This window comes from Coregonus clupeaformis, chromosome 30 (assembly GCF_020615455.1).
Source record: "Coregonus clupeaformis isolate EN_2021a chromosome 30, ASM2061545v1, whole genome shotgun sequence".
In the NCBI taxonomy this organism is placed as follows: Eukaryota; Metazoa; Chordata; class Actinopteri; order Salmoniformes; family Salmonidae; genus Coregonus; species Coregonus clupeaformis.
This window is the reverse complement of record NC_059221.1, coordinates 31479404-31491813: the sequence shown is the minus strand read 5'-3', so window position 1 is coordinate 31491813 and position 12410 is coordinate 31479404. Positions and strand designations below refer to the sequence as shown.

The following is a 12410-nucleotide window of genomic DNA, read 5'->3' as shown; positions in this document are numbered from 1 at the left end:
TTCAAGTTGTGTATTTACTCCAATTCCAATGTTAGTCCGTTATAGTTTGTTAAACAGCTTACAGAAGCAAAATAACAAAATCCAGACCTATCCCTTCTTTGCTAAATATGTTAACTTGAACATGTTTGCAGTCCACATGTTCTATGTAATTGCATGGCTTCAATGTGGAAATATACACATAGCATTTGCCCTGATATAGAGACTAGGCCTACTGTAAATTGCATTATAGCTGAGCATGGACATGCCAAATGTTGTCAATAAGCAAGACTAAATTCAATCCTGATAAGATAAAATTCTAAACAAAACAAAACAACAACTTGTTTTAAATAGGCTATGTCTAAATACACTTACAGGCAACATAATTGGAGGGTTTTATACACATCCATACTTTTCACAGTAGCTGGACAAAGATCCAATATACAGTGGGGAAAAAAAGTATTTAGTCAGCCACCAATTGTGCAAGTTCTCCCACTTAAAAAGATGAGAGCCTGTAATTTTCATCATAGGTACACGTCAACTATGACAGACAAATTGAGAAAAAAAATCCAGAAAATCACATTGTAGGATTTTTTATGCATTTATTTGCAAATTATGGTGGAAAATAAGTATTTGGTCACCTATAAACAAGCAAGATTTCTGGCTCTCACAGACCTGTAACTTCTTTAAGAGGCTCCTCTGTCCTCCACTCGTTACCTGTATTAATGGCACCTGTTTGAACTTGTTATCAGTATAAAAGACACCTGTCCACAACCTCAAACAGTCACACTCCAAACTCCACTATGGCCAAGACCAAAGAGCTGTCAAAGGACACCAGAAACAAAATTGTAGACCTGCACCAGGCTGGGAAGACTGAATCTGCAATAGGTAAGCAGCTTGCTTTGAAGAAATCAACTGTGGGAGCAATTATTAGGAAATGGAAGACATACAAGACCACTGATAATCTCCCTCGATCTGGGGCTCCACGCAAGATCTCACCCCGTGGGGTCAAAATGATCACAAGAACGGTGAGCAAAAATCCCAGAACCACACGGGGGGACCTAGTGAATGACCTGCAGAGAGCTGGGACCAAAGTAACAAAGCCTACCATCAGTAAAACACTACGCCGCCAGGGACTCAAATCCTGCAGTGCCAGACGTGTCCCCCTGCTTAAGCCAGTACATGTCCAGGCCCGTCTGAAGTTTGCTAGAGTGCATTTGGATGATCCAGAAGAGGATTGGGAGAATGTCATATGGTCAGATGAAACCAAAATAGAACTTTTTTGGTAAAAACTCAACTCGTCGTGTTTGGAGGACAAAGAATGCTGAGTTGCATCCAAAGAACACCATACCTACTGTGAAGCATGGGGGGTGGAAACATCATGCTTTGGGGCTGTTTTTCTGCAAAGGGACCAGGACGACTGATCCGTGTCAAGGAAAGAATGAATGGGGCCATGTATCGTGAGATTTTGAGTGAAAACCTCCTTCCATCAGCAAGGGCATTGAAGATTAAACGTGGCTGGGTCTTTCAGCATGACAATGATCCCAAACACACCGCCCGGGCAACGAAGGAGTGGCTTCGTAAGAAGCATTTCAAGGTCCTGGAGTGGCCTAGCCAGTCTCCAGATCTCAACCCCATAGAAAATCTTTGGAGGGAGTTGAAAGTCCGTGTTGCCCAGCGACAGCCCCAAAACATCACTGCTCTAGAGGAGATCTGCATGGAGGAATGGGCCAAAATACCAGCAACAGTGTGTGAAAACCTTGTGAAGACTTACAGAAAACGTTTGACCTGTGTCATTGCCAACAAAGGGTATATAACAAAGTATTGAGAAACTTTTGTTATTGACCAAATACTTATTTTCCACCATAATTTGCAAATAAATTCATTAAAAATCCTACAATGTGATTTTCTGGGAAAAAAATTCTCATTTTGTCTGTCATAGTTGACGTGTACCTATGATGAAAATTACAGGCCTCTCTCATCTTTTTAAGTGGGAGAACTTGCACAATTGGTGGCTGACTAAATACTTTTTTTCCCCACTGTAAAGAGAAAGGGAGAATGTCCACTCACCGTTACACCTCTCCCAAATAGAATGTTTTATATACATATTGGAACCATTTTACAGATCGCATTCACACTTCTCCAGAAGTTGCATTGCATGCGTGCCACGGACATTCTCACCATAAAACCAGGACAGTGAATCATTTTATTACGATTGGTTTTAATAAAATTCAACGGAAAACAAGCAATCTGTTCGTTGTTTTCAACAACAATAAATGTAAAATATAATGATATCATAAAATTGGCATCATAAAAAAAGACACAATGCATTGCTGTTGAACCAGCATTCGTTATAGTAGGCCTAGGTTAAGGGTAGCCTACGGAAGGCTTGGGTTTTAACAATATATTACAGAAAACAAAGAATTGTTACTGGAAAATAACTTCTAAATACGAGGTTCACCGATATTCATAGGTTCTCCTCTTTCATTTCATGATGGGCATGGACACATGTAGCCTACATCATGGAGGGGGTTTTATGCATCTCCAAAGCATGACTAAAATAATGTAGGCCTGCCTACCATACATATATAAAAAGTGAACATCAGCTCACTGTTTTGCTCCTTTTAAACTTGATATTTTAATAAAGCTTTGGTGATTAAGATTTATTTCCAAGCGGTCTCACTACGAACCAAACACTTTATCAACGGTCTTGATTACATTGGGCAGGACAAAAAGAAAACAGACTTCATTGAGAGGAGGGGAGGCTATACATGGTTTTTAATCAAACAAAATGAAATGGGGAAAAAACATTAGTGTTTCTTATGTTTCTAAATACGAAGTATACAGGCACCAAATCACATCTTGTTCCATGCGCATATTGGCAGTGTGTGTCACGGCTGGATAGGCTGCGTTTCTGCTGTCAAAATTCATGCCATAACCAACTGCGTTACCGCTAAAACCAGCTTTTGGTTGGTCTTAAATATCCCTACCATCACTGCCTGAAATTAGCACTCATGTTTTCCCATCAAGCATGCTGATGTTAGACAGGTATATTGCCAAACCTGGCGTTAGGGCACTAGTGCCGCCTTAACGCCAGCCCAAAATAGAGCCCTAAGTGTGAGTGCAGTCAGACATTAAGACTGTAAGCCAGTATCTGATGGATTTGATCTGGGTGGCTGGACACCTTCCCATCAGGGGGTGAGTGTGTGCTTGTCCCCTCTACCTCCTGTGGTCTTCTAGAGTTTCGCTGTGACATCAGTACAGTGTGTGTTGTTGTTACTTCATGTGGTTGACATTAGCAGCGCTCCTGCTCTCCTCTAGGATGGTATTGTCTATCAGATGAGGCAACATGCTGTAGTCAGGATTCTGAAGTCACTACCTGCTCTTTAACACCGCCAGAGAAAGTCAGCCAGGGGCAACCGGGGACAGAGAGGGACATACAGTCGTGGTCAAAAGCACCTTTTCAAACACAAAAATGCACACCACATGGTTGACTGCGGAAGAAATGGGCCGAGCGTGCAAACACACCCGCATCCACATCTGCCGCAAGGGGGAAAGGTGCGATTTAGGTACAATCTTACTAGCAGCAATATCCTTGCCTGTGAAGCCCTTTTTGTGCAAAGCAATGATGACGGCACGTGTTTCCTTGCAGGTAACCATGGTTAACAGAGGAAGAACAATGATTTCAAGCACCACCCTCCTTTTAAAGCTTCCAGTCTGTTATTCTAACTCAATCAGCATGACAGAGTGATCTCCAGCCTTGTCCTCATCAACACTCTCACCTGTGTTAACGAGATAATCACTGACATGATGTCAGCTGGTCCTTTTCTGGCAGGGCTGAAATGCTGTGGAAATGTTTTTTTTGCAATTAAGTTCATTTTCATGGCAAAGAGGGACTTTGCAATTAATTGCAATTCATCTGATCACTCTTCATAACATTCTGGAGTATATGCAAATTGCATTATAAAACCTGAGGCAGGAGACTTTGTGAAAATTAGAATTTGTGTCATTCTCAAAACTTTTGACAACGACTCTACAGACAGACAGACACAGGAATGTTTTCCAATAACAGCTTACGGATGAGTACCGTACTCTTCCCTGTGGGAGTGGGATGTTGCTATCACACCTTTACTTTCCTTCTGAACCAAATGTGTTCTGAACACACTTCCAGACCCCAGCAGAAGACAGGGGAGTAAGGGAGAGCACACTGGGCTCATCGCTGACTGACACTGAGGATGGGAGTTGTATGGTTGGTTTGTATGAATCTTGATTACTTTGCAGAGTTACGTTTGAAAGGTGTGTGTGTGTATATGTGTGTATGTGTTCCTGTGTGTGTGTTTGCCTGTGCACGTATGTATATCTATGAACCGAGTGATTCTCATACCTGATTGCCTGGCGGTGAGGGAGTGGGTAGCTCCATCAGGGCCAGTTTGACCGTGGTCTCCCACACGTGTGGACCGCTGGCAGTGACCGTGAACTGGACCGGTGCAGTCAGGCTGGTAACCTCTCTCTGGGCGTAGATGGACCCGTCAGCGCCAATGCTGAACCTGGCGTCACTGCTCTGAAAGACCACCCCCTCATTCTCCATACAGTCATCAAAACCCACTGGAAATAGAGAGAGAGAGAGAGAGAGAGAGAGAGAGAGAGAGAGAGAGAGAGAGAGAGAGAGAGAGAGAGAGAGAGAGAGAGAGAGAGAGAGAGAGAGAGAGAGAGAGAGAGAGAGAGAGGAGGGAGGAGGAGGGATATGTAATTAATGCATAGCTTTGACTGGAACATATTCTTAATACTACTAATGCATGGTCTGCATTATCATTTGTGAATGATTATTCATTCATGGTCGTGGATACCATGCTTATTCAATAAAAAGGTTACAGCAGTGTGGTATTTTGCAATGAGCTGTTTGATGTTGTCTCCACTCCCCTCCCCTCCAAACATCCTCATCTCTCCCCCCTGCCTGCCTGTCTTTCTGTGTCATTATGTTTGGAGAAATAGCACTGATAATGTCACAACTTTACTAAAGGAACAGGGTAGAAATAGAGGAGAGAATGAGATGCGCTTCACGTTGACATCTTATCCTCTCTGTTGGAGAGAGAATAATAGGCTTTTATACTGTACAGCACATACAGACTTACAGTATAGATTAGAAAACATAGCATTTGGTCAAAACACAAAAGCTCTGATACAAATATGACAAGTTAATGGACAGTACAATAGCCTACTATCCAATATATAATAACCTACTATACAATATATTATAGCCTTCTATACAATATATTATATCCTACTATACAATATATTATAACCTACTATACAATATATTATAGCCTTCTATACAATATATTATAGCCTACTATACAATATATTATAGCCTTCTATACAATATATTATAGCCTTCTATACAATATATTATAGCCTACTATACAATATATTATAACCTACTATACAATATATTATAGCCTTCTATACAATATATTATATCCTTGCCTTCTATACAATATATTATAGCCTACTATACAATATATTATAACCTACTATACAATATATAATAGCCTACTATACAATATATTATAGCCTTCTATACAATATATTATAGCCTACTATACAATATATTATAGCCTTCTATACAATATATTATAACCTTCTATACAATATTTAATAGCCTACTATACAATACTTATAGAATCAGAACACAGACATACTGTACATGTAAAGACCAAGACACAAATATGACAATGTAATGGACATTGGCCTATAAGGTCTTGCACACTGGCCACGGAAACAAGGCAAATAAACACTCCACACACTTATTCTATTCATAACAAATACAATAAAGTATTCAGAGAATGTGATATGAAATGACCCGTATCAACGATTCCTGTTTAGATTTATGTTAATGATAAGTATTATCTCTATTCAATAAAGTCCTCTTTTAATTCCCTGGGAAATAACCTCTAGACACTCCTCCACAGAGAGAGAGAGAGAGTGAGAGAGAGAGAGAGAGAGAGAGAGAGAGAGAGAGAGAGAGAGAGAGAGTGAGAGAGAGAGAGAGACAGAGAGAGAGAGAGAGAGATAGATGTGTATATATCCAGTTTCACTAATTACACACAATCATTAAACAGAGGCAGTGGAACAGCCTATTAGACGGAAGCAGAGATTGAATGAAACTTGAAACCCAACTATAAGTCTGAACCTCCCGACTCCGCGGCTGACTGAACACACTATTGACTCCAACCACAGGCTAATATGCAGCAAATTAGCATGAAATTGAGAAAATGTCCTTATCCTTCACCTCCCTGAAAAACTAAACAATTGAGGGAGGGGGGAGGGGAGGGGAGAGATTCAGTTACCCCACATAACACAATGTAGACATCAAATCAAAGAAGAAGAAGGCCTCGTCATATGTATGTGTTATCTCCTATTATGGGTTTATTATTCTGTGTCCAAACACTTTCCCACCAGCTACAGACCCCTGGAAGAGCCAGACTATTGTTCTCTGCCTTCGGCCCACCACCAACACATCCACGCCTCCACACCCATCTCCAAGCCCAGGGACCAGGGCAGTCAACTTACACTGAGTCTACAAAACATCAGGAACATCTTCCTATTACTGAGTTGTACCCCCTCCCCCCCGTCCCCTTTTGCCCTCAGAACAGCCTCAATTCGTCAGGGCATGGACTCTACAAGGTGTCGAAAGAGTTCCACAAGGATGCTGGCCCATGTTGACTCCAATATTTCCCACAGTTGTGTCAAGTTGGCTGGATGTCCTTTGGATGGTGGACCATTATCGTTACACACGGGAAACTGTTGAGCATGAAAAACCCAGCAGCAATGCAGTTCTTGACACAAACCGGTGCGCCTTGCACCAACTACCATACCCTGTTCAAAAGCACTTCAATCCTTTGTCTTGCCCATTCACCCTCTGAATGGCACACATACACAACCCATGTCTCAATTGTCTCAAGGCTTAAAAATCAGTCTTTAACCTGTCTCCTCCCGTTCATCTACACTGATTGAAGTGGATTTAGCAAGTGACATCAATAAGGGATCATAGCTTTCACCTGGATTCACCTGGTCAGTCTGTAATGGAAAGAACAGGTTTTTTAAATATTTTGTACACTCAGTGTATGTCTCGCTCTGTCTCTCTACCTCTCCTCCCTCTTTTCTCTCTCTCTGTTCTCTCTCTCTCTCCCTCCCTCCTTCCCAGGGATTACCGTGTCTAGACAGCATCTTGAGAGAGAAACCTTGGGCTGAAGGATGAAACTCACCAGTCTGTTCCCATTCCCATCCTTTCTCAAGATTTCCATCCCCCAGCCACCTCCACCACTACAACAACTGAACCAGGGCTCCATGTACAGTACAGTATGAACTATCTTTCTGTAACTAACCATGTTCCCTCTCCCTCCTCTGGGCCCAGTGTTGGTGACATATATGTTATAACATCATTAACCCTCTCTCTGAAACTGAGCCCAGACAGAACATGACTCAGTCAATGCCTGGCAACAGGTGTTGTCTATGGACAGGGGTCCCAGTCTAGACTGTGGTGTTAGGGGAACTGAAGAGGCTACTGTAAATTACTAAGAGAGAGGACAAAACAGTAGTGGCCCTGTGCTTTGTGATACAACAGATGAGTCCTGTGTCTCCATCCACCATAAACATCAATATATCTCAACACATTTCAACACTCTCTTTCACTGTATTTTTTTTTATTTGCCTCTCTCTCTCTGTCCACTTCCTCTCCCTCTTTCTGTCCCCTCCTTCTCCCTCCCTCTTCCTCTCTCCCTGGCCTCTATCTTCTCCTTTCTCTCTGTTCTCTATCTCTCTCTACCCTCCCTCTCTCTCTCTCTTCTCTCTGATCTCTCTCTCTTTCTTCTCTCTCTGTTCTCTCTTCAGCATCTGTCCACTCTGGCAGAGATCAGCTTTTGGACAAACAAACGCTACAGTTGGCAAACAAGCGCTGATACCATTTTGGAAAGCTGCCTGATTATATTAGCAAAGAGGAAGTCATATTCAAATTCAAAAATGTTTTATTGTAATGACAAGTGCTCATGTATCGATGCAGCAGTCAAATATGTGCATATAAAGAGCAGCAGGGGGTTTCGCCCTCTTTCTCTCTCTCTCTCTTTTTCTCTCTCTCCCTCTCTCTCTCCATCTATCTTCCTCTCTCTCTCTCTATCCTTCTCTCTCTCTCTCTCTCTCTCTCTCTCTCTCTCTCTCTCTCTCTCTCTCTCATCTCTCTCTCTCTCTCTCTCTCTCTCTCGCTCTCTCCCATCTCTCTCTCTCTCTCTCTCTCTCTCTCTCTCTCTCTCTCTCTCTCTCTCTCTCTCTCTCCATCTCTCTCTCTCTCTCTGGGCACAGAGCCAGTGGTGCAGTAGTATTGCAGTTGTGGTTGGCAGCCTTATACAAAAGAACCACAGAGAAAGGGAGGGAGAGCTTAGCAATCTGATAGACTTGCATGTGTGTGTGTGTTTGTTTGAGTGTAGGGGGGTCATTCCAGCCATTTGATGGACTGCATGGGGACTTACAGTTTTTCTCGATTGCTAAGACACATTTCTTGAAAGCTGCTCTCATTTTCTCTTAACTGTGAACACAAAACCCAATTTTCAAGCTACATTCACAAAACCTCAGACTCTTCTTGCAAAACCAAACTTTCACCTCAAAACAGTTCAATCTGTGCTCAAAACTGAACTATGTTTTCAAATCGTGCCCCGAGTCAATCAAAATAAAAACACTACTGAACAGTCACTAAACACTACGTAGAAAAATAGAAAACACAATGCTCAGGACATGAAGCTGGAGAAATAAATGTTTATTGTTCACTGTAGGCTAAATGCATGTTGCAAAACAAAAAAAACTGTGCATTTAGCACTTGTACAAAAAGACAAAACAGAAATCTTGTGCATTTACATGTAGCACTTGTAAAAACAAACAGAAATCTTATGCGTTTGCCACTTGTGTACAGTAAGCCCATGTAAAAATAAAGTACAAAAATATACAAATAAGTGCATTACTCAGCCACAGCATCATGTCTCCGTACTGGGTCAGGCCACAGGACTTCATCCACATCACAGGCCACATTTTGTCTGGCCAGGCAACGGGGAAAAACCCCTGGCATGCCGTATCCAGGCTTGGCATGCCTCCACACCTATGTCACCACAGGCAAGTCCCATGGCTTGCAGGAGATTTACCCTGGTGTAAGGTTGGCGTTCATATACCTTCCACCGCCATGAGGAGAAGAATTCCTCAATGGGGTTTAGGAAAGGGGAGTACGGTGGAAGGCAAAGATTGATAAAACCTTGGTTCATATTGTACCACTCTCTAACCTGGAGGGCTCTGTGAAAAGTCACATTGTCCCAAACAACAACATAGATGGGATGCTCATCCTGCTGCCCTAACAAAGCATCTCGCATGTGATTGAGGAAAATGAGGAGCTGGTGAGTGTTGTAGGGCCCCAGGTTGGCATGATGGTGGACAACCCCCATGATTGCTGATGGCAGCACATAATGTGACATTGCCACCACGCTGCCCAGGAACACCAACAATGGCCCGATGGCCAATCACATTCGGCCTCTCCTTCTCCTTTTTGGTGAGATTAAACCCAGCTTCATCCATGTAGATGTATTGATGGGGTCTTTCCATTGCATCCAGTTGAAAAACCCTCTGTAGAAATAGATATAGTTTTGTAAGTGATACGGAAAAAGTGATTTAGGCCACTACAGTAAATCACTACTTAGAGTAATCAACATTGAATGTGTCTGGATATATGCCAACCTGTACATACTGGAATCTTTGCTCTTTGACTCTGTCTGAGTTGCGATCAAAGGGCACTCTGTATAGCTGTTTCATGCGCAGTCTGTTGCGCTTGAGGACACGATCAACAGTAGAGAGGCTGACACTGTTGATACCCTCAAAATGTAAATGGTCCTCAATGATCTTCTGCTGAATTTCGCTCAGTTTAATGGCATTGTTCTCACGGGACCATATCAACAATTAGGGTCTCTTGGTGTGGGGAGAACATACCTGTCCTCCCACCCCCATGTGGCAGTCTTTCAATTCTACAAAAAGAGAACATGGAGTTACAAAAAATATACATGGAATACTAGGCCTACAAACAGTTAGACCAACCCTCCATTACAATACTACAGTACATTGGTACAGTGATGTACTGAAACATATATTCACTTACAGTATACTGTGGTACAGTATATAGTATGTCATACAGTAATTGCTGTCAACATTTACATACTGTACTATAATGTCAAAAAAGGTAATTACCTGTTCTCTTCTCTAAATCTTCGGATTATGGTGGACACAGTGAATCTACTGATGTTTGGTTGTACCCTTTGTCCAGCCTCCCTCATGTTCATACCATGGACAAGAACATGGTCAATCACAGTAGCTCTGATTTCATCAGATATTACTGTTCTTTGTCTTCGCTGACCACCTCGACCACCTCGACCTCCTCTCACACGAACTCTTCCTCTCATATTTCTATCCATTGTAGGGGCCTCACAAACCAGTGCTCTCTGAACTGGCTTACTGTATATGTTCCCTCACATCATTAGCCACAAGTGTGATCAATTTTGAGTTGTTGTGTTCAAGTGGTGATACCTGTGCTCTAATTGTGTTTGACTTTTGTCACCTGTGCTCACCATTATGCAGCACGGGTGCATCACAATGAAAATGTGTTGGCAAGTTGTGTCTAAACAGGTGAAAAGTGCTTATGGTTTTGCCAAAAGAGTGATTGATTCAATCAGTGGGTTCAGGCAACTGAGCATTTGGTTCAGACAATAGGGTTTAGTGTTTTAGCAATTGAGAAAAACTGTAACTCAGACATGCTAATAGGCAGGTGTGTATAAAGCCTTTACCTGATATACTAACTCACCTTCACAGCCCTTATATCCACCCTAATACATTCCCTGTGTTACAATGCCAGATGCCTAAACAACAAAGGAAAGAGGAAACTCTCTTTCCCCTCTTACCGACACTCTCCCTTACGGCATTCTGGACAGGCATGTGGAGGACCACCTCTGAACTGGCTGATTACACTTTGGTTGTACCTCTGTCATGGGTTTTGTTTGATTTGAGAGTTGTTTTTACATTGGGTTTACACAGTGCATCTCTGTGTGTTCATAAAAACACAACAAGGCCAAAGGAGAGCTGTATGAGAACCTGTCTGCTGGATGTGTCAATACCAGCTGAACAAGCACCACTGCTGCCTGCCAATATCTCCCAGTTTTTTTCTCTGTGTGGAGCCCTTCGCCATTCTCTCTCTCCATCCCCAACGGAGGCAACCTCATTTGTTCCTTTGTCTCTCTCTCTTCAGTTGTCTCTCTATGTGTGACAGAGGTAGAGTGTGTCAGTGTGTGTGTGTGCCTGTGTCCGTGTGTGTGTTTGTGCGTGTGTTTGCCAGTGTGTCTGTCTGTCGCGTGGTGACAAAAGCTGAACAAACAGATTCTGCAACAACAAACAAACAATCTACATGAATGACAGGCCAAGTATCCAATTGGAATACCCAGAGGTACCTAGAGGCACCTATTGTTGGAACAATCAGAAATAAAAGAACACTGCCAGTTCCAGTTCTTTGTCAACAGCCCCCCAGCCCCCCGATACACAGCACAACACACACACACAAACACACACACGCACACACAAACACGCACTTATACAAAACTCCAAAGAGTGCCACTTCTTAATGGTTATGTCAGGTCGATAGCAGAATGAGAGCGATTATACAAATCTGCACACAACAGCGGCACTGAAGCCCAATGGTCCACTTCACTGCTGCACATAAACAAGCCCTCTAAAGCTGGACGGTGCTCTGCATTGATCGGACAAATAAGACCCAACACCAACAGTGCCAAAGCAGCTAGCACTCAATCGCTAAAACCGCTAACCCAGAAGGCAGTCACTCAGAGCAGTCACGGCAATAAACCACTACGGCTATGGCCACAGCTATGCTACAAATGTTCCATCCCCAGGGGTGAATCTATTTGATTTCTCTCCAACAATATTCCTTTGGAGAGAATAAAAGGGAAACGTTTAAAGGGGTTGCTTCAGTGGACATGCTGACATGGGCAGGCAGGTCAGGACAATGTGTGAAGGAACCACTCTCTCTCTCTGTATCTCTCCGTCTCTCTCTCTGTCTCTCTCTCTCTCTCTCTGTATCTCTCCGTCTCTCTCTCTGTCTCTCTCTCTCTCTCTCTCGTATCTCTCTCTCTCTCTCTCTCTCTCTCTCTCTCTCTCTCTCTCTCTCTCTCACTCAATTCAATTCAAAGGGTTTTATTGGCATGGGAAACGTATGTTAACATTGCCAAAGCAAGTGAAATAGATAATAAACAAAAGTGAAATAAACAATATAAAATGAACAGTAAACATTACACAAACAAAAGCTCAAAAGAATAAAGACATTTCAAATGTCATGTTATGGCTATATA

The 12410-nt window shown here is 42.5% G+C and overlaps 1 protein-coding gene across 1 annotated transcript in view; it reads right to left on the bottom strand.

Moving 5' to 3' along the window:
* LOC121545424 (cadherin-4-like) overlaps positions 1-10989 on the bottom strand; it is a 146924-nt gene extending 135935 nt beyond the window's left edge. The window contains exons 1-2 of the mRNA XM_041855951.2: positions 10956-10989; positions 4361-4581 (exon numbers count right to left, since the gene is read on the bottom strand). Coding sequence (XP_041711885.2) covers positions 4361-4581; positions 10956-10989 — 255 coding nt within the window. The remainder of the gene's footprint in view (positions 1-4360; positions 4582-10955) is intronic.
* Positions 10990-12410: the final 1421 nt, after the last annotated feature.